Genomic DNA, 27,249 nt, shown 5'->3' with positions numbered 1-27,249 from the left:
GTTGTATTTCCAGATGTTGAACATCTGCAGTGGCTCCAGACGCTGAAAGACGCTCACATGACGATCGACGCTAACTTACAGTGGGAATGTAAAGCTGTTGGAAAACCTCAGCCTCAGTACAGATGGTTGAAGGACGGCGAGCCGCTGACGGCGAAGGTTCAGTTTAAACATCTTTTTTCTTTTGAATGAATCTTTTTTGTCATCAGTGACATTATAATAATTCACATTATTATTATATTATTATTTTGTCTTATTTATCTTTCAGGCGCGGCTCCAGGTGACTGCAGGTCGACTGACCATCTCCAGGATCAGTCCGCTGGACGCGGGCATGTATCAGTGCATCGCTGACAATCACGTCGGTCCCATCGTGGCGAGCGCCGAGTTGAAGGTTGTTGGTGAGAGTTTGTGTCGCACTCGCCTGACAGTCCAACACAAGTGTAACTTGTAGCAACTGAGTCTCGTCATTATTGTGTGTGATTTGTGCAACTGCTTGAGAACATCTGGATCGATAAAGAAACAGTAACTCGGCCTGTTTTCGCAGCTTCGCCTCCTGACTTCAGTCGACGGCCCGTCAAGACGTCCACGGCGGTCCAGAGAGGCGGCGAAGTCGTCCTGGAGTGTCGTCCTGACGCGTCTCCGAGAGCAACCATCTCGTGGTGGAGAGACGCAGAGAAGCTGGAGGACGACAGGAGGTGACAACAGATCATGTTCTTTTAGTTCTCGTCCTTTCCTCGAAATCTTTTCTCTTCCTCTTGCATGAACACTATTAACACAGTATTCACTCTGATCCACTTGATCCACAATCTTCATGGAAGCAAGAATTTCAACATGTTTTTATTCTTCAATGAAGGAAACTTTAGGAAGCACTTGATAAGAATCGCTTGAAAACAGTATTTCTTGTCAGTGTTGTAAACACAGCGTAGAAGAGTCCAGAACAAACAAAGGACAGAAGATGAAGAAAAGACAGAAAAACAATCAAACACCAAGACATTCTGCTAATGTTTGATTCTTTCTTCACAAAGTGACCATAAGACTTTGACTGCGAGACAGAAATGAATGACATGATATGAGTCGGATTAGATAACGTCCAATTCATCTTTGATTGAATCTTCGAGTCCACTCGACGATTTCACTTGACGAACAACCTGCTGCCATAACACTGTCATCCAATTCTTTGTTTATTTTTGTGTAAAATTGTTTCTATGAAATAAACTATAAGTAATAAGTTATTGCAAACCTTCAGTCATCAGTCACTTTGTGGTTTTGGAAATCTTGAAGCATAAAATATGAAAGAAACCTAAACCAAGATTCAATATGGATGATGATGATGATGTTGATGATGATGATGATGATGATGATGAAGATGATGAAGATGAAGATGATGAAGATGACGATGATGATGGTGATGATGATGTTGATGATGATGAAGAAGATGATGAAGATGAAGATGATGATAATGAAGATGATGAAGATGAAGATGATGATGATGATGAAGATGATGAAGATGATGAAGATGACGATGATGATGGTGATGATGATGTTGATGATGATGAAGAAGATGATGACGATGAAGATGATGATGGTGAAGATGACGATGATAATGAAGATGATGAAGATGAAGATGATGATGAAGATGATGAAGATGATGAAGAAGATGCTGATGAAGATGACAATGATAATGAAGATGAAGATGACAATGATAATGACGATGATGAAGATGACAATGATAATGATGATGATGAAGATAATGATGATGATGAAGATGACAATGATAATGATGATGATGAAGTTGACAATGATAATGAAGATGAAGATGATGATGAAGATGACAATGATAATGACGATGATGAAGATAATGATGATGATGAAGATGACAATGATAATGAAGATGATGATGATGAAGATGAAGATGATGAAGATGATGATGAAGAAGATGCTGATGATGAAGATGAAGATGAAGATGATGATGAGGAAGATGATGATGAAGAAGATGAAGATGATGATGATGAAGATGATGATGAAGAAGATGCTGATGATGAAGATGAAGATGATGATGATAATAATACACAGAAAAGCAAATACATAAAGTGATGTGTGTTGTGATCATATAGTATTAAAACAGTAGTTGTACCTTTAATGGAAAAAGCACAAATCTTGTTGAAGGAAAGAATTTTTAAAAGGAAGTAAAAATCAAAATGTTGAGGCTCACAGAAGATCAAACCTACTCCGGAGGTGATTTTTGCTCAACCGGTTAAAACCCTTAAAAACACTTGATTTGCTTCATACTGGGCTCATTTCAAGCGGTTAAGCACCTCTAGTCTATTCAAGCGGTTACGATAGGTTTAGTATGAACGGCGTCTTAGACCCTGCAGTAGCTGCAGCTGAATTTGCAATATTATTATTATTATTATTTTATTATTACATTATTACTCATGACTGACCTTCACAGACTCGTAACAGTTCATCCTCTGTGTCTCGTTTCTTCTACTTTTCAGCAGGAATTCTGTTAATCAGGCGATTTTTTAATGACAATAACGTCTTGAAGTGAATGTTTGCACGAAGCGTCAGAGCCTGATAATGAAGCAGAAAATTGTTCATTTAGTTCATTAAACGGTGAATACAAATGTTTTTCTTAGGAACTGTGTCGACGTCATATTTAGTTTTTCTTCCACTGTGAAGCAAATCTAGGGATTTCATAGAAACACATGCGTTACATTGACTTTCGTTCAAGGCGTGTTTCGTCAACAAAGTGTTTTCTAACATTTAGCATTTTTTTTAAATGCAACACTTTTTTCCTGCAGCCAATGAGGTTAAAGCAACAGTTTTTGTTTGTCTTGAAGATGTTTTGAAGCTGCTTTTGTCGGACCAACACAAACCCGAAAGCATGACACAAAATAAAGGTTGTTCTGCAGCGACACGTTCACACAGAAGCTTAAAGATAACTTGATACATCTGTAACATCCAGGTCAAAGGTCAGGACCGTTGACCATAATTGACGCACAAATGTTGTCTTCTGCGTCAGTGAGGATCCAGTGAAGGGATGAACGAGGACAGATCTGTTCTTTCAAAGTCTATGTTCTCTTGTTTTTTTTATTATTATAAAGATACGAAGCAAATGTTTGTTTTTGTCTTTTCTCTCCTTTTTTTTACTTCAGTGTTTCTAACAAAACCTGTTTCCATAGCATGTTGTGTTTTCTGTAAATATCTTACTGATGATACAATAATCCTAGATCACAAAAAAAACAACAAAAAGAAGTAAAATTTCGATCAAGGTCGGCTCTGTCTGTCTGTAGATTCAGTTCTCGAGGCTTTAAGAATCAGTAGAACTTTTTGGACCATAACAGCCACATGTGCTCCTGTAATGAAAGGCAAAGATCTTCACAAACTTCTTTGACATCTTCAGGTTCAAAAACCTTGGACGGTCTGAGTTCACAGATCATTTCAACCCTGATGTTCCACTGGTTCTGGAGATCACTGCGTTATCTCTCGGATCAAAGGCACATGAGTTCAGCCGAGCTCTGTTAATGAGCAGATGCATGGACGCTTCAAAGAGCAAGTTTAGTCCAACTTTGTGTTGAGATCAGAACCTACAGCCTGTGCATCCAAATCCAGCAGCTCTGGTGATTCCATCAGCATTCTGGCCTCTAACCTCTTCTTATTCCTAGAGATCTTTCACTGTCATGGCTGATCATATTGTCCCGCAAGTTTACTGCCTTTGATCCAACAAACTGGTTTCAATAAGTTAGTTAGTAATTTGTATTTATATGGCGACAATCAAAACAATACTCAATAGAATATATACTTTAAAGCTCAAGATAATACTGAGAACAACACAGGTAGAACTTTATTGATCCATCCATCCATCCGTCCATCCATCCATCCATCCATCCATCCGTCCGTCCGTCCATCCACCCATCCATCCATCCATCCATCCATCCATCCATCCATGCATGTCATAGTGTCTACTAGTGTGTCCTTGTGAGCAGATTTAAACAACATTCTCAGAGAAATCAAGCCTCAATCATTCCATAAATCCACGAGTACCATATTAGAAAAGCCGTTAAATGACCTTCTTAGGTTAGTTTAGGTAGAACTTTATTGATCCCTCAGGATCTTCTTCTGTCATGTGAATACAGTTAATGATTCATCGATCGTGTTACAATGTCATGAACTGAACCGACAACAACTGATCTCACGCCGAAACTTTCTCATCAAGATGCTCTTAGAACTGTGACTGACAGGTGCTGGTTTGATGTCAGCAGCTCTCAGGAAACATCTCAGCAACAGAGAAATGTTTGTTTCTCTTTAGACAGACCATCATGCACGACGGCACTCTTCGCATCAACAACCTCAGCAAATCCGACGAAGGCAGATACACGTGTGTGGCCAGGAATCAATTCGGGAAGTCAAGCAGCTCCGGGACGCTCGTGGTCAAAGGTTTAACTCCACCTTATTTCTGTCAACTTTTGTCGAAGGGACATAAAACACACTCAGTGGAGGATGAAATTGATTGTGAAATATACAAGCGCTCTACGTTCTGGCCTGTTTGACAGATGTTTGTGTCGTCCACGTCAGACGTGAGTTATGGTTCACATGGAGAACCACCGTGAGGGAGTTTTTCCATTTCAAACCTCTAATGTTATTGTTGCTCTAACATCATTACCTTTGATCAGGTATATTTATTCTCTGACTCACCAGAGCCTACGAAGATCCTGGTTCCCCCGCTGAGCCTGGACGCCAGTGTGGGCCAGAGCCTGGTGCTGCCCTGCCAGGTCTCCAGCGACTCTTCTCTGAGCCCCGACTTCAAGTGGTTCTTCAACGGCAAGAGTGTGGATTTCGGCAGACAAGAGAACTTTGAGATGATTGGAGGGGTACGTTTGAGAGTCTTAACTTAACTGGTCTGAACCAAAGGGAAGGACAGGTTGAGATTTATTCCTCATGATGTCATAAAAATGTTCTTCAAGACATTCACATATGATCTGCGAGATGATAATAAAAATGTCTCCCTTTTAATATAATCTTTTTACATACATAGCATGTTGTCACATGATGCAATATTAAAGTTAATCCAATTAACAAAACAACATGAGCAAAAACATCAAATGAAATGATGTTGTTGCTTAAGACCTTGGCTCCTGCAAAGGTTGAAATCATTTCATCTTCTTTCTCCATCAGTAAAAGTTATGTGTCCTTGTTATAGACATAAAACGTCAACTGCGGTTGTAAAACAACAGGACGTGCAATAAAAATAGGAAAAAGGTTTATGAGATTGTTTTATAAGAATCATCAAGACGAGGCAACATTTGACGTATTAAGGGCTGGGATTAGATTAATGGAGAGTAAATATGTCAAATATAGTTGCTGAAGTTGTTAAGTGTGTATTTTTATTTGTATTTGTATTTGTGAAAGAACCGTGACGGTATAGTAGTATTTGTATAGTACAATATGTGCTTGTTATACACAGTGTTTAGCAAATTAGATTTTTACTTGGAGAGTTGGAACTTGGCGACTCTAGGGTCGTGTTTTCTACAGAGACTGGGATGAGATTCTGGTCAGGGTTTGAGTCTCATCCAGCTTCAGAGTCTTTAAGCTTCTCCAGGTTGTCATTGTTTTAACAACCTTCACTGGAAATATTGTATTTATTAGAGACACATCTTTCTGGCCTGTGAATGTTTACCTGTATTTTACATTTTGTGTTTGTTTCTAAATGATTGAACGTCTCTTCTCTTAGCAAAAGGTTCTTACCTTGATTTTATTTGAATTCACGTCCTTATTATGTATCATTTTACTTTTAGCACTAATAAATATGTTAAGAACGTTTCGGTTTAATTTACAACAAGATAGTATATTTATATAATGTTGATATTCTACTTAACATTTTGTCCCACGTTACTTTAAAATATATATATATATATAGATATATTTTCTATTAAAAAATAACGTCAAAAGAGCCTTTTCAGCTCCTGATCAGGTTCTTATTCCAGATACCAAGTGATGAGGTTTGAAGGTGAATGTGATCAGTTTCTCCAACAAGCTTTGTTCACATGATGGAATCTCTGTGCTTCAGGTTGAGAGAAGATCTCTCGCCACCGACTGAGGAAGTCATTCTGTTTGTTTTGTTTCTTTTCAGGGCTTTGCCGGTGACCTGATGCTGAAGAATGTTCAACTGAAGCATTCTGGGAAATACGTGTGTATGGTGCACACGGAGGTGGACTCGGTGTCTGCGGCGGCGGATTTGATCGTCAGAGGTTTGTTGGTTTCGTCGTTCATGTTTTGAGAGTTTCTGTCAAGCGAGTCTTTAAAGTGATTCAAAGTTTCTTCTCTCCCTCATGACGACTCAGGGTTAGATCATGATTTCACCTCTGTTGGTGTCAGTGACCCTGGCACACTGGGATCTTCTGCTAAAAAAGACTTAAAATAAAAAGTTATTTAATTTTCTTCTGATCAATTCTTCTCATGTCGAGCTTCGATCCACGAGGAACGTTACAGTTCGAAGGTGTTAGATGTTGTTAAGAGTCTTTTTGGACGAAGATGAAGACGAAAACAACTGAGCTCCTGTCGCTACACTAAAATGAACAAACATTATAAAAAGAACAGACATTAGTCGACAGGATTGACAACTATCACTTCAGGGTTGTCTTTCATCTTGAAAACATTTTAATAGACAGTTTTTGACAAGTTTATCTGTTGTCATGTAAATCTTTACTATAAATATGTAAATCACATGTAAATGTTTATAAATATGTAAATCACATGTAAATCACATCAGATCTGAACGGTTTTAAAACCATCACGACTTCATATGTTTGTATCTCACATTTCTTGTGTTAAAAAAAGGAATCATTAACTTGGACACATTTTTATTGCTTTATTTCTTCGTATCATTCATGAACTCACAGGGACTTTATCTTTGGGGGGCGGAGTCTATCCCAGTGTCATCGGGCGAGAGGCAGGGGACACCCTGGACAGGAAGCCGGTCTGTCTCAGGACACACAAGGACACACAACATTCACACACACACTCATCCCTACAGACAAGTTGTCAATCAACCTCTGCATGTTCTTGGGCTGTGGGAGGAAACCGAGTGTCCGGAGTAAACCCTGCGACACGAACACACAAACTCACACAGAGAGTTGAACCAGCAACCAATGAAGCTGCTTCCAAAGAGAATCAAATACATGTCAATTTAAAGGTGGAACGACGTCCAGGAAACTCAATAATCCGAAGGACTCTGGACTTTGATGCGTGTGTTTCCTCTCGTGTGATCTGAACATCTGAGCTCATGGTTCTCTTTGAACTCCCTGCCTTGAAGGACCCCCCGGTGCGCCGGAGAGCCCGGTCGTGACCGGCATCAGTGACACGAGCGTGCAACTGTCCTGGGGGTCCGGAGCAGACCATCACAGCCCCGTCACGTCCTTCGTCCTTCAGGCTCGGACGCCCTTCTCTCTGGGATGGCAGTCGGTGAGAACCGGTGAGTCATCGACGCTCCATCGTATCAACGTGTTCTGATGCGTCGCGTCCTGCGGACGGAAAATGAAAGTCGAGGAGAAATAATGTGACATCGTTGGAAGGTTTGAAGCCAACAGTGAGTTTCTCTCACAACAGAGTTGAACTGTAAATAGTTTCTCAACGTTCAACTGGTTTCTGTCCACGAGGCTGAACTCAGAGCCACATGTGCAGCTTTTATTTAAGACTTTCATTAGAAACAATCCCACGAGACTCTGGCGTTTTGACTCAAACAGCAGCAGAAAGAAATGTTTCGTATCTCAAGGATTTACTAGAAATAAAGACAATATGTCGCACACTGTGTGTCGCAGACACACTTAGACAGTAAGAGTTGAACCAGAAGATTTCCTTCAGGAGCAGCAAAGACAATAAAATGGAATCTTTCCCTGGTTTGAGAAACACAATCGAGCGAGTGATCAGAGAGTTGTGTTGTTGCTGATCAGAGAGTTGTGTTGTTGCTGATCAGAGAGTTGTGTTGTTGCTGATCAGAGAGTTTTGTTGTTGCTGATCAGAGAGTTGTGTTGTTGCTGATCAGAGAGTTGTGTTGTTGCTGATCAGAGAGTTGTGTTGTTGCTGATCAGAGAGTTGTGTTGTTGCTGATCCGAGAGTTGTGTTGTTGCTGATCCGAGAGTTGTGTTGTTGCTGATCAGAGAGTTGTGTTGTTGCTGATCCGAGAGTTGTGTTGTTGCTGATTAGAGAGTTGTGTTGTTGCTGATCCGAGAGTTGTGTTGTTGCTGATCCGAGAGTTGTGTTGTTGCTGATCAGAGAGTTGTGTTGTTGCTGATCAGAGAGTTGTGTTCATGCTGATCAGAGAGTTGTGTTGTTGCTGATCAGAGAGTTGTGTTCATGCTGATCAGAGAGTTGTGTTGTTGCTGATCAGAGAGTTGTGTTGTTGCTGATCAGAGAGTTGTGTAGTTGCTGCTTTAATGACTTTAATTATTGCACAAGAGACACATAAAGTGAGTCAATATAACAAAGAAAATGAATATTCATTATCATCTGTTTATCGTTCACAAAACTGCTGTTTCACCAAAGTATTGTTGTTTCTTCAAATACCTCGAAAAATGTATTTCTGTCCATTTGATGTTGTTTTTCTCTTTGTTTTTGTTCAGTTTGATTTGTTTTGTCAAATGTCTGACTTTCAACAGTGTTTGAGTTTGAAATAAAAGTTGATATAAATGCTTGATATAAATCAAGATCTGAACAGGTTTAGTGACACGAAGTGACTGACGACGCGACTCACTTTCAATTCTTCAATCCTAGTTCCTGACTCTGTACCTGGACAGACGAGGCAGGCCTCAGTGACGCACCTGAGTCCGTGGATTCATTATCAGTTCAGGGTCGTGGCCGTCAACACGGTCGGTGTCGGAGAACCCAGCGCGCCGTCCGGCCCGATCCGAACCAGAGCAGCAGGTACTTTCCACTGCAGCTGACTTTGAGGAATGTCATTTAGTTTGGTGAGGAATTGTCACGAGTCACGAGGGTCAGTGTGAGAAGCGTTTCAACGAGGCTTTGATCTTCAGGTCAACAAACGTTTGTTTACACTTAAAATAAAATCACATTCTTTATGTTTTAGCATTAGCTGTTTTAGGATTAGCTGTTAGATTAGCTGTTAGCAACTAGTCAAGCTAAGTCATGAGTCACGTTTTTCTGACTTTACACAACATTAATAATCATTTCCAGTCACTCTTTATTATTTGTACTATTTATCATGAGCTAAACTTAACAGAAGAAGTTACAAAAAAGGGATTTAAGTTATTGTTGTTCAAAAGAATCTTCATTTAAAACCATATTATTATGGGATCAGTTCCTGGTTTAAACCTCATCGATAAACTGTAAACACGAGCGACTGGTTCGATAGAACAGTGTTGAGTGTCGACGTCTCTGAAGCTCCACAGGTGGCGCCGGCTCAGGTGGGCGGAGGAGGAGGAGCTCAAGGAGAACTGGTGATCATGTGGGAGGTGAGATCATGTGACTCTCTCTTCCTTCCACCATCTTAGACCTTCAAACACTGGTAACTGTTAAAACATTTTCTTCATGAAGATAACAAACTGCATCATGAGAGTAGACACAGAAACCAGCGCCCCCTGTGGTGCGGGTCTGCAACAACAAGCCCAGCTCTGTCCACAAACACAATAACTAGCTTGTGTTCAATGAAAGAAACAACACGGAAAAATGACTGAACAGTAAAAAAAAATTGATTTAGATCCTAAGTCGAGCTCCAGGACTCCACGAGCAGCCAATGCTTGACCAATCACAGCAGAGTGGGTGTGGTTATAGTTAATAACAGTGTTTTCAGTGGGCGGAGCTTAAGATCATTTTCTAATATTTCAATGAAAAGAGAATTTTGTACAAACACACACTGATGATACAATAGAGTCACACATCACAACAACACACTGATGATACAATAGAGTCACACATCACAACAACACACACACACACTGATGATACAATAGAGTCACACATCACAACAACACACACTGATGATACAATAAAATCACACATCACAACAACACACTGATGATACAATAGAGTCACACATCACAACAACACACACACACACTGATGATACAACAGAGTCACACATCACAACAACACACACACACACTGATGATACAATAGAGTCACACATCACAACAACACACACTGATGATACAATAAAATCACACATCACAACAACACACACTGATGATACAATAGAGTCACACATCACAACAACACACACACACTGATGATACAATAGAGTCACACATCACAACAACACACACTGATGATACAATAAAATCACACATCACAACAACACACACACACACTGATGATACAATAGAGTCACACATCACAACAACACACACACACACTGATGATACAATAGAGTCACACATCACAACAACACACACTGATGATACAATAAAATCACACATCACAACAACACACTGATGATACAATAGAGTCACACATCACAACAACACACACACACACTGATGATACAACAGAGTCACACATCACAACAACACACACACACACTGATGATACAATAGAGTCACACATCACAACAACACACACTGATGATACAATAAAATCACACATCACAACAACACACACTGATGATACAATAGAGTCACACATCACAACAACACACACACACTGATGATACAATAGAGTCACACATCACAGCAACACACACTGATGATACAATAAAATCACACATCACAACAACACACACTGATGATACAATAGAGTCACACATCACAACAACACACACACACTGATGATACAATAGAGTCACACATCACAACAACACACACTGATGATACAATAGAGTCACACATCACAACAACACACACACACTGATGATACAATAGAGTCACACATCACAACAACACACACTGATGATACAATAGAATCACACATTACAACAACACACACACACTGATGTTACAATAGAGTCACACATCACAACAACACACACACACTGATGATACAATAGAGTCACACATCACAACAACACACACTGATGATACAATAGAGTCACACATCACAACAACACACACTGATGATACAATAGAATCACACATCACAACAACACACACTGATGATACAATAGAATCACACATCACAACAACACACACACACACTGATGATACAACAGAGTCACACATCACAACAACACACACACTGATGATACAATAGAGTAAACATCACAACAACACACACACACACACTGATGATACAACAGAGTCACACATCACAACAACACACACTGATGATACAATAGAGTCACACATCACAACAACACACACACACTGATGACACAATAGAGTCACACATCACAACAACACACACTGATGATACAATAGAGTCACACATCACAACAACACACACACACGCTGATGATACAACAGAGTCACACATCACAACAACACACACACACTGATGATACAATAGAGTCACACATCACAACAACACACACACACTGATGATACAATAGAGTCACACATCACAACAACACACACACAATGATGATACAATAGAGTCACACATCACAACAACACACACTGATGATACAATAGAGTCACACATCACAACAACACACACACTGACGATACAATAGAGTCACACATCACAACAACACACACTGATGATACAATAGAGTCACACATCACAACAACACACACACACTGATGATACAATAGAGTCACACATCACAACAACACACACACACACTGATGATACAATAGAGTCACACATCACAACAACACACACACACACCGATGATACAATAGAGTCACACATCACAACAAAACACACACACTGATGATACAATAGAGTCACACATCACAACAACACACACTGATGATACAATAGAGTCACACATCACAACAACACACACACTGACGATACAATAGAGTCACACATCACAACAACACACACTGATGATACAATAGAGTCACACATCACAACAACACACACACACTGATGATACAATAGAGTCACACATCACAACAACACACACACACTGATACAATAGAGTCACACATCACAACAACACACACACACTGATGATACAATAGAGTCACACATCACAACAACACACACACTGATGATACAGTAGAGTCACACATCGCAACAACAAACACACACTGATGATACAATAGAGTCACACATCACAACACACACAAACATACACACTTAAACACACACAAACACACTTAGGTACATTTTTAAAAGTCTCATCTGATTGTAAAGACTCCCCTCAGTGTGTAGATCCACAGCCACACAGCAGCAACACAAGTGTGTGTAGCTCTAGATTTGAACGTAACAAAGCAGCAGCAGACGAGTCAGCATTAACAATCGCGGCTGTATTTATTGTTTACAAGCACCTAATTGAATTCTGCTGCTCCCTGCTCTGGATGAGCAACATTTATCATCCCCTTTTTCCTCAGCCGGTCCCGGAGGAGCTGCAGAGCGGAGACGAGTTTGGCTACGTCGTCGCTTTCCGCCCACATCACAGCAGCACCTGGAGCCAGACGGTGCTGGCGACACCTGATGCCTCCAGATACGTCTACAGGAACGACAGCGTCGCGCCGCTGACCCGCTTCCAGGTGAGGGTCGGGGTCTACAACAACATGGGGGAAGGACCCTTCAGTGCGACCGTCAGCGTTCTTTCAGCCGAACCAGGTTTGTGCTTCTCCTGGAGAACCTCTCGTCGTGCAAACCAAAGAAAAGTGTCGGCTCTTAATTGCAAAGATGTTTTATTCATGCCTTGTTCCTCTCAGAGCCCGTGGAGGCTCCGTCCAGAGTGCAGGCTCGTGCCGTGTCCTCCTCCGAGATCAAGGTGAAGTGGGAATCAATCCCCTCCGGATCCAGGAGCCAGAAGATTTCCGGATATGAGGTAAGAAGGAAGAGTCGACCGACAGTTCGTCTAGTTTGATTGACAGACCAACGAGATGCTCTTCATGTAAATTGAATCGTTGAAAAAAGTGAAAGCGCAGAATTATTTACACTTAATGTGAAGAGATGTGTGGCAGCAGCTGCACACGAGGCCGACAGATGCTTCAAGGAAATTACAAATCAAACATGCAAACATCGTTCGTCATATTCCTCATAAACTCTTGGTCTCCAGGGATCTTCTGTTGATCACGACTCTGTCCTCGTGGTTCACAGCCTCAGCCGGACCTGCTGGGAGCTGCTGGTGACAAAACTACAGTAGTTCACTTGTACTACACACTTCTACACAAACATAGAATCAAAATGACATCGAGAGTTTGAATGTGTTTCATTAACATGGTTGATATGATTTAAATGCAGCTCATACAATAGAAGAAGATAGAAGTAGATGCTGATGTTTGATAAAGCTTCACAAAACAGTGCCGTTCATTTAGGGATCACTAGGTGGCGCCACTTGGTATAAAAATGATGTGAGGATTCATCATAAATATTCAATAGATAATCGGGCAGAGAGTGACATCTAGTGGACTCTTCTGGACACTTCATGGGTTGTCATCAACACAATCTTAGACACTTATGTATCAATGTTGTAAATGTTCACAGCGTTATTGACCTTAATTCAGCATATTTAGACTTAAATGGTTTTATTATTATTATCGGATTTCTTCATGAAATAAACATTAGTTTAGAATCTTTCTTTCATTGGTGTTGGTTAAAGTATCTGAAGCTCGAATATTCTTCAACCGCCGCCACGACTTCATGGATGATTTAATATGTTTGTTTTTGAAATATGTTTCGATAAATATCACACTTGACATTCAAATACAATAAAACAATATTTTCTCGAAAAGAAAGATAATAATACACAGTAAAACATGTTTTAAAATGACTAGAGAGAAAAAGCACTTTAGATGAAGTGAGGTTTCCTCAGAGATGAACCTGCAACATCTCTGAAGATGAAGCTTCATGAACCCGAGAGTCTGCTCTATATTGCGTTGACCATGTGTTCTATACACATGTATTTAGACTGAGGGCGCCACCTAGTGACCTGTAAAAGCAGAGTCTCATGAAGCTTCATCAGCCGTCAGGAGACGTCACAGATGAAAGATGGAAGTTGATGATGGAGGGAACACAAAGACAAACATGTTGATAAATAAAATGAATTATTATGTTTTTACTATAAGTATTTAGATGAAGCATTTTTAAAAAGTATCAACGATTGTCTCAATTGACGCAGAACTGTAAGAATCTGAAGACGAACCTGTTTTCACATGAACTTGCAATGATTATTTGTTCTTACGGCGTGAAGCTCTCGTTTCTTCACAACAATAATGATCTCATTCTCAACCAAGATTTTTTTTAATTCACTTTAATGATCCATTATTTAGTATTGAGCCTAATTTTTTAATCATAGTTTATAACAAGACATTTCTCAAACTGAAAAATATTTCTGATCGACTCTTAAAGAAATTACAACCAAAACCATTTGTGGATTCCAACATTTCAGTGAGCCTCGGGTTCCTCACCTCGCCTCGGGCGCTGCTTCACGTTCTTCTCGTCGCCAGGTTCCTCCAGTGGAGCCGGAGGATGTGTCACGTTGCAGAGATAATGTTATGCCTTCATCATCCATGACAACATCCTCGGAGGCTGCACGAGTGTCAGCGAGTCTCACGTGTAGAGTTTAACCTTTTTCTAATCTTCAGAACTCTGTGACCTTCAACCACACGCCCCGGATTCTGACTGTAGAAGGAATAACTCACAGTGAAAACCTTCTCCACAATATGGACTTCCATGGAAGCGGGAGAAGCTTGAATAAGAGCAGAAGCTTGAATAAGAGCAGAAGCTTGAATAAGAGCAGAAGCTTGAATAAGAGCAGAAGCTTGAATAAGAGCAGAAGCTTGAATAACAGCACCTCTGTCGGTTGCTGGTAGACGACAGAGCAGCGACGGCGCTGGAAAAGGTTGCCGGGAGCCTTTGAGTTCCTCTAATTAGGGCGCTATAGAAAAACATGTCATTTTAAAGGTCTCGTGGAGCATTCCTTCAAAGTTCTAGAAAAAGCCTCAGTGCAACCTTTTTATCCATTCTCCCCCGAGTCCACTCTGCCTCTTTCTTTGCGCCAACAGAGAGAATAGCTTTTCCCCCGAGGGATGTCGTGGTGAATCCCACACATGAGTCGAAGTAGGACAGCGACTTGAGTCGGAGAAAAACATTTCATTCATAATATTTGGTCTAAAGTCTCTGTCAGGTGAAGCATGTGGAGTGTTTACTTCAGGGAATTTAGTTTCAGTAGAAAAGAAAATATCCTTTTGTTCTGCTGCTCATGAAAACACTTTGTTGCTTTATTTGTTTCCAGCATTTTACTGGATGAATTCAAAGCATTTCAAGTCTTTATAGTACAAGGTGTTTCCGTTGAGAATAAGGCAGCGTCTCTTTTTCTAAATCCTTTTCAAATACTCATCAAACACCTGATATATTGATATAAAATGTATTTTATGACTCTAAAATCAGTGTTTATATGTTTAAATAAGATCAACAAGACCCTCATTAGCACGGTGTTTATAAAAAGCTTCTTTTTAGCCTCAAATACTTTAAATATACTATATATACTTATACTCCTAAATTCTTGCTTCTCATATACTTAATTGTCATGTAAATAACAATGTGACAAAATCCACATTTTTATGTGACTCAGAAATCTAAACCGAAGATAAAAAAGTGCATTAAAGGTCTATTGTTACCAAGCTTTCTTCATCTTTTCCAGAAGGTTTCTACAAAACATGATTATGCCGATTATTTGTGCTTCTTGGTTTTCTTGGAAGGTTTGAGCGGAAATGTTGATCACAATAGTTTCTCTTGGTGAACATCTGAAGGAGAATTTGATGATAACTGTTGATGGATCCATAGCATGAAGTGTCTTACGGGGTTGATTCCAGCAGATGAATCTATTTGAGTGAGTCTGACGCGTCTGGTTCACGACAACGTTCCTCGCTGAGCTCTCAAGCTAAACATCCAACCTCGTGGAACAGAATGAATCGGGTCGATACGCTTCCTTCAAAGACCTGTTATTGGACAAGCTTTCCGAGAGCCGCGGCACTTTTGCTCCATCGTTTTTAATCCAAAATAACTTTTCATTGGATAATAAAGAAAATTCAAGACTCAGCTTTTTTGTTTCCCTCACATGCTTGACGATCCGTCATCGAGCGTCTGCGATATATAGATCCCAAACCACTTCAGCCCCAGAACGCCCCGGTCTTCACGCTTGTCTGCGTCGGCTGTGCTGCCGGAATTCTCTGTCAACTGGTTTCAAAAAGACGGCGAACATTTAATCAGACCTTTAGTTGTGAGACCAGCAGGATGAGCGCAGGAGTCATGCTGTGGTTTACCTTCAGGATTCACCAAAATACTTTTCTCAACGAGTTCACGGTTTACAGTTTAAACGGTTGTAAAGCTGCCAAACACAAACATTAAAATAGAAATGGGTAACGAATACAAAAAAGTACTTGCCAACTGTTCTGGTGTCAGATTAAACAATATTTTTTATAAAAAAGCTGAGTTGAAAAATGTAACAGTATTTTATCTGCAAATATAAACAGTCCTTTGGTTAGAAATAAGACCTTATTGTAACCAACATTTTTCACCACCTAAATATTTTACACATTTAAGGCCCACCTTGTTGCAAGAACTGATTTTCTTGTTGTAAAAATATAAAACTGAAGGACTTGATGATGAACTGTTTGTGAATTTGAGCCAAAGCTCAAATGCGACTGCTAGGAGGTCACGTCTTTTCATGTGTGCAGGAAATTAAACATTAAACATTCAGTCCTAGACAGACCCTAAAGTTATACGGTCAAGGCCCGGGATAATTATAATTAAGAATAATTATGTTCAACTCATCGTAATCAAACTAATAATAATTATGTTCAACTCATCGTAATTAAACTAATAATAATTATGTTCAACTCATCGTAATCAAACTAATAATAATTATGTTCAACTCATCGTAATCAAACTAATAATAATTATGTTCAACTCATCGTAATCAAACTAATAATAATTATGTTCAACTCATCGTAATTAAACTAATAATAATTATGGTCAACTCATCGTAATCAAACTAATAATAATTATGTTCAACTCATCGTAATTAAACTAATAATAATTATGGTCAACTCATCGTAATCAAACTAATAATAATTATGTTCAACTCATCTTAATTAAACTAATAATAATTATGTTCAACTCATCGTAATTAAACTAATAATAATTATGTTCAACTCATCGTAATCAAACTAATAATAATTATGTTCAACTCATCGTAATCAAACTAATAATAATTATGTTCAACTCATCGTAATCAAACTAATAATAATTATGTTCAACTCATCGTAATTAAACTAATAATAATTATGGTCAACTCATCGTAATCAAACTAATAATAATTATGTTCAACTCATCGTAATTAAACTAATAATAATTATGTTCAACTCATCGTAATCAAACTAATAATAATTATGTTCAACTCATCGTAATTAAACTAATAATAATTATGTTCAACTCATCGTAATCAAACTAATAATAAATATGTTCAACTCATCGTAATCAAACTAATAATAATTATGTTCAACTCATCGTAATCAAACTAATAATAAATATGTTCAACTCATCGTAATCAAACTAATAATAATTAAGTTCAACTCATCGTAATCAAACTAATAATAAATATGTTCAACTCATCGTAATCAAACTAATAATAATTATGTTCAACTCATCGTAATTAAACTAATAATAATTATGTTCAACTCATCGTAATCAAACTAATAATAATTATGTTCAACTCATCGTAATCAAACTAATAATAATTAAGTTCAACTCATCGTAATCAAACTAATAATAAATATGTTCAACTCATCGTAATCAAACTAATAATAATTATGTTCAACTCATCGTAATTAAACTAATAATAAATATGTTCAACTCATCGTAATCAAACTAATAATAATTATGTTCAACTCATCGTAATCAAACTAATAATAATTAAGTTCAACTCATCGTAATCAAACTAATAATAAATATGTTCAACTCATCGTAATCAAACTAATAATAATTATGTTCAACTCATCGTAATCAAACTAATAATAAATATGTTCAACTCATCGTAATCAAACTAATAATAATTATGTTCAACTCATCGTAATCAAACTAATAATAATTATGTTCAACTCATCGTAATCAAACTAATAATAATTAAGTTCAACTCATCGTAATCAAACTAATAATAAATATGTTCAACTCATCGTAATTAAACTAATAATAATTATGTTCAACTCATCGTAATCAAACTAATAATAATTATGTTCAACTCATCGTAATCAAACTAATTATAATTATGTTCAACTCATCGTAATCAAACTAATAATAATTATGTTCAACTCATCGTAATCAAACTAATAATAATAATGTTCAACTCATTGTAATCAAACTAATAATAATTATGTTCAACTCATCGTAATTAAACTAATAATAATTATGTTCAACTCATCGTAATCAAACTAATAATAATTATGTTCAACTCATCGTAATAAAACTAATAATAATTATGTCTGACATGCTCTGGTTCCTTCGTAATTGAAGTGTCGTTAAAACAGTTATTTACTTCATCCAGTAAAACAATGATCCAAAAACGTAATGAAAACCAGTTAAAATCATGGACATTTAATATTATATTTACTTCTTCAAGAATTTTACATTCGTGTCATTTAGGTTCTTCAAAAAAAGTCACTTTCACTGTAAGCACTTTTGTTTTCACTGGCATCAGCTAAAATGAAAGCGTGTCATTCATTGATTGGTCACATCAATCTGGCTGAGGAACATCACACACTCTTTCATCTCCCACACGGTGTCAGAGGAACGAAGAGTTTCCCAGCCGGAGATGTTTTCATTTGCAAACCCTGAGAGGACGCGTGACGTTAACGCTCTCGGCTCCGATGTTCAGGTCAGCGATGATCTGCTCGGACAGACTCACTCTTGATGCTGATGACGCCAGTGTTTCAGCTCATCATCTCTGAAGCCTACTATCCTAATGTGATTTTCAAACGTTCAAAACATGGAGTCCATTCCGTCGCTCCAACACGCCGTCACTTCCTGTTCTCGGGTCTTAATGCTTCGCTTCGCGGAGAAAGATGGTCAATCAAGAGAGTGTCACGGGTCGTTTATTCGCCGCTTCAAGTCAAACAAAATACAAGCTTTACGATCGATCGGACGCACTTTCTCCCAGCAACTGTACAGGTCAATAGTCTCGGGAGAAAAGGTCTCGATCTGTAGAAACATCGCTATATTTAAGGCAAATTTCCGGGCCGGAAGGTTTTTTCAAGTTCCCTGTGTCCCGATCCCCCGTAGAGAGACATCCTGATTTGTTTCCTTTTCTAATCATTCAAATGTTCTTGTGTGGGGGTTTCCGTCTCCTAGTCCCCCCCTCACGGATGTGTCCCGCTTTGTAATTCTAATTCTGTTCCAAGCTTGTCTTGCAACAGTGTAAATCAGTCTGGAGTGGAATGTTGATTGTGAATGTGTATTCAAACGTTTGAGCTCTTAGATGAAGCGAGTAATTTATACTTTATATTTTGATAATGTTCTAGCATTAATTTAAGTATGGGGTATACGTATAGTGTATAATCATTTAAATCTAAAAATTTCTAAATACATCGAGAATGTTGGCTTCATGCAGATCTATCAGCTTCTCTTGTGCCTGTTTCAACAGTAAAGTGAGTCAAACAAAGGCTATGAAAAGAAGGTTGACGGCGTGGCTGGTGGTCCATCCTGACTCTCTTTCTTTCCTGTAGATTCTCTTCTGGGAAGATGGTTCTGAGACGAGCGAGGCGGGAAGCGTGAGGGTTACAGAAACCATGGCGAGGCTCTCGGACTTAAAGGCCGGCACAGTCTATCTGATCTCAGTCAGAGCCCAGAACAGCGCCGGCTCTGGACCCTGCAGCCCTGCTTTTAATATCACCACCAAGAAACCTCGTGAGTTGAACTGAAGAGTTTACGTTATCGTTGCATCATCTGCTGCTGACACTGCAGTCAGTACTTTAGAATAATGGTGTGTTTCTCATTTAGTCGTGTGTGTGTCGCACTGAAGCAACATTCAGTGTATTTTCTACCATATTTATTTCTGAACATCGATCACACCGAGTTCTTAAAGTAGTATCGAGTTCTAACGTCAACGGGTCACTTTGTAATTTACTCACATGTATGTAGCAAAAGTACTTATGAGCCGTTTTAGCTCATTGATGTGTAGGTTTCTGGAAGATGTTTGTGCATGTTTTGTGTTTTTACATATTCTACAGAGTCGCTGGTTTAATCTCACACCTGCTGAGTCGGCAGAATTACGCATCACATGGTTTCCTTTCATGAAATGAAAGTTCTATTAGCATGTTAGCACTGAAGAAATAAACATGTTGACATTGAAGCAAAACGTCCTGAGCGACAGTTATTGTTCCTGTTGATGGTCACTGATCAGAAGTGCTTCAGGAAACACAACCTGACTTTCTTTAGTAAGAACAGTGGAAGGTCTAGAATGAGACCAAATAAAACCCAATATTTCTTCTTCTGCAGCTCCCAGTCGCCCTCCAGGGAACGTTGAGTGGAGCCTGAGAAACTCCAAGATCTCTCTCAACTGGGAACAAGTCAAGGCGGAGGAAAACGAGTCTGAGGTGACGGGATACAAGGTGAGTTTGTCAGCGTTACGGCAGGAAACCCCAGGAACGATGGAGCTAGAACTGTTGAAATATGGATCCTCACTGTCCAACCTTTGGGAATTAAAAAGGTGTGTTCAGGTGATGAAATGAACAGTGGTTTTACCTCCACATGCTCAATGAATCATGGATGAATCTCTTTTAGCAAACTTGTGCAGGCAAAAGACTCTTTGATTACGACCACCTACAGACGTACAGAAGCGAAGACCTGCTGGTTTCACTTCTTTTCTTGTTCAATCAACGCAACTGTGTGATGGAAAGGTGCGGTGGGTGGTTCGCTCTTAAAAGTTTCTGAGATTATATTAATTACTGAGTCACATCACAGGTGAAAAACACATTTAGAAATGACAGGAGAACTTCTACATTAAGTGACTGAATTCCTCCGCGGTAACTAGCAAGTTAATGTTAGCTGGTTAGCTTAACTGAGACAAGGGATTCAATGATGATGTCACAGGGAAGTTGGAGCTCATTTGAGCAACTCTGAGTCCGAGGAAGTAAACTACTAATCCACAACTAGTCAACTAGCCAAACAACCACCAGTTCATCTCTGGATTGTTTCTGTAGGTTAGTGGACAGGAAAAAGGAAAAATCTATGAAAACTTCCTCAATAAATGTGCATGAAGACCATTAAAAGTTCACAAAGTTCAACGTTTATTATTTCCTGAAAACCTCCTTGATCTTTAATCTTTAATTGAAATAATCTGAAGTAGATTCATGACGTACCTGAAAGCATTGTTGTGTTAAAAAGATTCTACACTTTGTGTTGTTTTTTTTGCTAGAATTGTTACAACGAACATGTGACGTGTAGATTTAAAAGATTATCTAGTTTTTTATTTTCATTCTGTTAGAAGTTGCTTATTTTGACTTTAATCCAGAGTATGAAGGAATCACTATAAGGTTCTCAAACATTTAATAATATGCGTTCACTTCTTCTTCCTCATTGTTAAAAACATTGTAATCACATGATATCTTCAAACAGCTCAATAATAGCAACTTTGTGTTGAAAGTGTTGTAGTAGCAGTAATATAAGTGTAATATGTAATACATATCATATCAGAGGAACCACCAGCTTTCTACGACTGAATGATGAAGAAAAACCTTCTGCTCATTTGGATGAAAAATGTAAATCAAACCATTAAATGCATTCAGGAATCTTTGATGTTTTATTTTGAAGTGACTAAGCTCCCTCATGTCGAGTCACAGGCAGCGATTCGACTCCATGCGACTCGTTCTCACTTCATCATCTCATCTCTTGCAGGGATGCAAAGCAAAATATGAACTAATGTTCTCAGCCGCTGCCGCTTTGGGGTTTTAGGGCTTTTTTTGTTCCAAAAGTAGAATAAGGTCATCGTCTGTGGAAGCTTTGATTTCATCTGTCACCGCTGAAAGAATCAGGTGCTTCTGTCGCTCCTGCAGGTCTTGTTCCACCAGAACTGGACCGGACGCACCACTGTCCTGGAGACCAATAAGACCAGAGCCGAGCTGAGAGTCCCCAGCGGAGAAGACTTCGTCATCGAGATCAAAGCTCGGACCGAGGGGGGCGACGGCACCAGCAGTGGACCCATCCACATCCCCAAGATGTCCAGTATGTTTAGAATTCTCTCCATCATTCCAGCCACTCAAGTAGAAATTCAAGTGCAGCAGTGGGACGAGGGAACCCTTTGAAAATAATCCCACGTTTATATCGCCTTCCGAGCCTCAACGGACGGAGAGCTCAGAAGAAGATGAAACCATAGGTTAGTTTAGGTAGAACTTTATTGATCCTCAGCAGGTCTCCTTCGGGAAATTGTTTTTTTCCAATTAGACACAGCAATACAGCAATTATTCATAAAAATAAATAAAAATAAAATAAGAACAAGAACAAAAAGAAATAAAGAGAAAGAACAAGATGATACAATCTAAGTCTAAAGATAAAGATAAAGAACATAGATCAAAGAAAAACAACAAAGTCAAGGATACAAAGACTAACATAGTACAGAACATGATACTTTTAACCATCTGCACATTCACAGCAGAAGTTTGATTATTTATGCTGGAAAATGAGTCAGTGATACTTTATGAATGTTAAATGTTATTGACGGATTATAGACGATACATGTAATACTCATCACTTCCTGTTTCTGCAGCACTGATTTAAAATAATCTACTTGAAACACTCACATGTGTTGGACAAATCACTTCATTTCAAGTTTGTTGCGTCCAACAAAAACCCCTCAGTCAATTCATGACGGCACCAAGAATCAATTCAATCAGCAACAACTTCTGATCGTCTTCCTTCTGTTCACAGGTTTGAACTCGGCAGGAAATGTGTCTCCAGTGAAGATTTGGCTCTTCCTTGTGAGTTTGTGCCTGACTTAGTCAACGGAACACCAGGCGGGTCGGGTTGATTTAAATACATAGAGCTAAACTATAGAAACATAGAAAGTACAACATAATGATGCATTAATTTGTGTTTGGATGAAATTGTTTTGAAGCAAAAATGACTTTATTTATTATGCAACAAAAGTGTTCAGATGATGTCTTCGTGTGAGTTAAGCTGGTTTGCGTTTTTTTTCTCGCGCTCATAAGTACAATAGTTCTGATCCAAGAGTACGAGGACGTTTGTTCACGTTGCTACTGACTCACCATTAGCTCTTGAGAGGTTTCTAAACTGATTCTAGTCCCTTCAGAGCCACACATCAACCAGGGATGCACCGGAATTGAATTTCTTCAATTTCTTCACTGAATATTGGGTAACGAAAGGCTGGAAAGAGAAAAGGGACAGAAATATCACATTATGCAAATGTTATTACTATTTTACCAATGTTTATTCATGTATCAAAGTGCTCCGTCTCTACCTCCAGAAGACGACAAGAAATGGGACCTTGTTGTAACAAATGCATCCCAGGATCTCTTTAGTTAGTCTTCATTAAGAGCCAGTGTTCTGTGCTTCATCAAGGCCATTGAGTCAGTGCTGTTGTGTCAGTTTTTCTAAATCTGCAGTCGCTCTTCGCAAACACTGACCATGAACTTTGCTTTGTCAACATAACATCATGTTCAGGTGTTACAGTTTTGTTTGTATTTTGATGCATCTCTACGAGCAACGCTACAAAGATGAACAAAAAGTTAATAGAGGAAAAAGTCAAAGGTCATTGTAAATTTGTAATAATGCAGTAATGATATTATTTTAGAACCAACATGTTTTGAGGTCTTATTTTATTTTTTAGTTTTGAGTGTTTTCTCGATGAATCCCCTTTAAATTCCGAAGTGTCTTCATGACGTGAATGTTTCGTCAACAGTTGTTGCTTTGATGGCATGAAAGTATTTTCTTCTAGTTTGCAGAAGGACTGGTTTCACCTGCAGCCTGATTACCTTCATGCTTGAGTACGAATGTTTCGAGCCGCCATGAATGAACCAGTGCAGGATCATTGTTAACTTTTTACAGTTTTGCCTCTCGATGGTTTCATTGACTGTAAAAGCAGATTATGATCTAAAGAATGTTCTTCAACTTCTATCTGGTGTGTTTGTTACAAAGTTAAAATTGAAAACACAAAGAAAACTGTTAACAGGGAATTCAAAGTCTTGTCTCAACGTTTCTGAATATATAGCATTTTTTAATCTAGTGTGAGAGAAATCTATCCTGCACATGTATCTACAAATCTATGAAACAAAACAACTAAATGATAAATTAGTTCTGCAAGAAGGGCCTTTCAGAAACATTCTTTTCTGTTTATATATTTTAACAAATTCCTTTTTTATTATCAACACATAACCAGTAGTTATGCACTTGTTTGGAACATCTAAGTTGTTTCTTATAGATTTAATTCTATTGTTCTACCTAATGAAGATTACATTTAAAATATATATCACGTAGAATAATTACACATCTGATCAGAATATTGAAATCGATGTGACAATAAGTGTGACTGACCCTTTATCTCTTTATCCGTCTCATCTTTTGATTTTGAAAAGAAAGAAAATCTTTATTTGTATTTAAAAATAAATAAAGTTGAATATAACAATTGAACTTAATCAACAAACGATTGTATTTACAGTTGTTGCTGATACTTAAAAGCCTTAACATGTTTCTGTCATAACAGAATATTTGTTGTTTGGTCATTTATTTTCTTTGCCTTCTTGTTGAAACAAATCTTTGCCATTCTGTCACTTTAGGAGCTGGACTCGTTATTTTAGTCTCTTTATTTCTAGCTTTTCTCACAGTTTCTGGGTGATTCTGCGTCTTCACTCTGTAACTCTGACGTAGTAAAGTAATACCTTGATATTGCTGGAATGAATGATCTCTGTGAGATTTCAATAAACAGATTCACATTGAAACTTTAACAATTGTGTTTGTTCTTTGACTTTTCCTTGTGTTTGTGGAGAGTCTGTGTTTGACTTTAAATTGAAGCTGTTTTTGTAAACGTGTTCTGTCGTTCGGTCGAGGACAGTTTAAAGGATCTTTTCTTTAAACTTTTGCTGCAGAATGTTGCCAACTGGAGATTTCCCAGCATGCAACACAATTGCACGGCAGAACAGATGGTGAGGTCTCCAGGTTTTCACACCTAAACTCTTTGAGTGTTTACAAGCAAAATTAAAAACTTGAAAGTTGTCCAAACGACTTCTTTATTGGACAAATTCATCTTCCATGAAGCTTTGAACAAACATGAAACATTTATAAGAACAATAGGACCAGCAGAGAGTGAGCGGCTCCTGCAGCAGGAACTGTAAGATCGAGACTAAGATGTTTTTTAAAATACATCATTGAAAGTGAAAGTTCTCTCTGGACGAAAGAGTTGTTCAGCCAATCCAACAGGAAGAAGCTGAATGTTAACCTAACACATAAGTATTCACGAATCAACTTCAGTGATGAATTGTTTGTATTTCTTTGTTTTGTCAATAAAATCAGCGTCCCTGATGCACATCGATTTTCACATCCACACAAGCAACATTCTGAGCTACATTCAGTCATAGACGGTATGAATAAGAAGCTTATCCAGGTGAGTTGCAATATTCTTAAACGCATGTTGATGAATTTAGACCAAATATTTGACTATAGTTACAACTGGTTAGCAGTGTTTAGAGTTAAAATACTTGAACAGGATTAGATCAACTTTAGCAAAAGAGAGTTGGTGTCAACACAAACAAAACAGTGACTCAAACGATAACAAGGTAAACACTAAGAGGACAAATTGAATCAGAGGTTTTCACTCTAAAGCAGGGTTTCAAACCTTAAAAGGTCTGAGATGATGAAGATCCTGGATCAAAAAACACATATTTGAACCAATCAGGCGACAGAAGAGAGTAATCAGTTGAAATGTCAGTCAAGTGCTGATTGTTTAAGCTGACGCCTGATTGGTTAACTCGAGTCATGTGCTTGACTAGTTTAAGCAAAAATGTTCACCTTCATACCTTTTCTGGACGGGTCTGACGCTATACTTTAAAAGCTCCTTTTTAATCTCCTCAAAATCTCTACCGTAGCAAAATATGTCAAATAAGTTCCTGGCGTCTGCGTTTCTTATGCTTTCAAGGAACGGCTTGTCAGAACCGGTGAATCATCCCTGGAAGCTGATTGGTTCTTTCACATTAAGCAGCGTCTAATATGACACCTGATGTTAATTGCGACCTGCGTCGACACAACTGTCATCTCAGCCGGCGCCGAACATCAGCTCACGTCTCCTGAAGTCACTGTGACTTTGTGAAAACGCTGCACAATCTCCTCTGACTTTAAGCCGCCTGTTCTAATCGTGCAAAATTTTCTCTTAAGTTTGTAAAGCGATTGGAAGAAGTCGAGCTTGACTCACAGCGTGCGGCTAATCCTTTATTCATGAAAAGCTTCGGATAATTGCACCATTGAGGCGCGTCTTCGCCGCCTTTGGCGAGCGTGTTGTCATGTGACACCTCGTGGCAGGTTTCTCTAAACAAAGTGGTGCTGATGTTAGCAAGAAGGTTGCAGGTTTGCTTCCAGTTAGAGGTTGAATGAGGGCGTCCCAGATGGTTTAGGCAAGATGCTGAGGAACACATTCAAAGGCTTCTTTAGTCCAACACCACCAGTTCTGAGGCAGTAGATGATCTCTCTGCTACAACAGCAATGGAAGAAGTTTACTACATTTATAGATGAATTAACTGACTCTTAGTCACTGACACTAACCCAAATATGTAGACGTCCACCTTCACATGAGGATCTAGTTTATGAGTCAAAAAACAAATGTATCTAAATAAGTTGCGCCTTCTCTTTTGAAGAAAATGAACTCTATAAATGCAGCATGAATTAAACTCTTCTTTGTTTGGACCTTCTTTGTCCTCCAAAAACATACTGTCCAGGATCATGTTTCTTCTAAGTCCTCAATGAGGGAGTCATCCAGCAGGAAGCAGAGGATTCACCATCAGAACGATAGAATCTCCTCCGTGAAGCAACTTTCAAGGATGCCACATAATTGAAAAGAGAAAATCTTGCAGGTTGTCTCCGCGTACATTAAAGGAGCTTCTTTTCTAAGAGAATCCACCTCTAAATCCGACAGCGACGTGTCGTCAGGTGCGACTGAAATAGAAACGATTCGGAGAC

At 38.7% G+C, this 27,249-nt stretch overlaps 1 protein-coding gene across 2 annotated transcripts in view; it reads left to right on the top strand.

Moving 5' to 3' along the window:
* Nucleotides 1-24,813, top strand: part of cntn6 (contactin 6) — an 86,727-nt gene extending 61,914 nt beyond the window's left edge. The window contains exons 10-24 of one of the 2 annotated variants that reach the window (XM_087801566.1): nt 14-156; nt 266-395; nt 542-692; nt 4,310-4,437; nt 4,699-4,871; nt 6,131-6,248; nt 7,313-7,471; nt 8,770-8,919; nt 9,397-9,467; nt 12,453-12,687; nt 12,786-12,901; nt 19,797-19,977; nt 20,569-20,681; nt 22,125-22,293; nt 22,996-24,813. In XM_087801566.1, coding sequence (XP_087657692.1) covers nt 14-156; nt 266-395; nt 542-692; nt 4,310-4,437; nt 4,699-4,871; nt 6,131-6,248; nt 7,313-7,471; nt 8,770-8,919; nt 9,397-9,467; nt 12,453-12,687; nt 12,786-12,901; nt 19,797-19,977; nt 20,569-20,681; nt 22,125-22,293; nt 22,996-23,066 — 2,108 coding nt within the window. In that variant the 3' untranslated portion in view covers nt 23,067-24,813. Of the gene's footprint in view, nt 1-13; nt 157-265; nt 396-541; nt 693-4,309; nt 4,438-4,698; nt 4,872-6,130; nt 6,249-7,312; nt 7,472-8,769; nt 8,920-9,396; nt 9,468-12,452; nt 12,688-12,785; nt 12,902-19,796; nt 19,978-20,568; nt 20,682-22,124; nt 22,666-22,995 lie in introns of those variants that run through there. The other variant, XM_087801565.1, reaches the window with a different exon arrangement.
* Nucleotides 24,814-27,249: the final 2,436 nt, after the last annotated feature.

The sequence above is a fragment of the Callionymus lyra genome, chromosome 10 (assembly GCF_982586985.1).
Source record: "Callionymus lyra chromosome 10, fCalLyr1.hap1.1, whole genome shotgun sequence".
NCBI classification, from domain to species: Eukaryota; Metazoa; Chordata; class Actinopteri; order Syngnathiformes; family Callionymidae; genus Callionymus; species Callionymus lyra.
The sequence above is the reverse complement of the archived record's forward strand: the minus strand, read 5'-3'. Positions and strand labels throughout refer to the sequence as shown.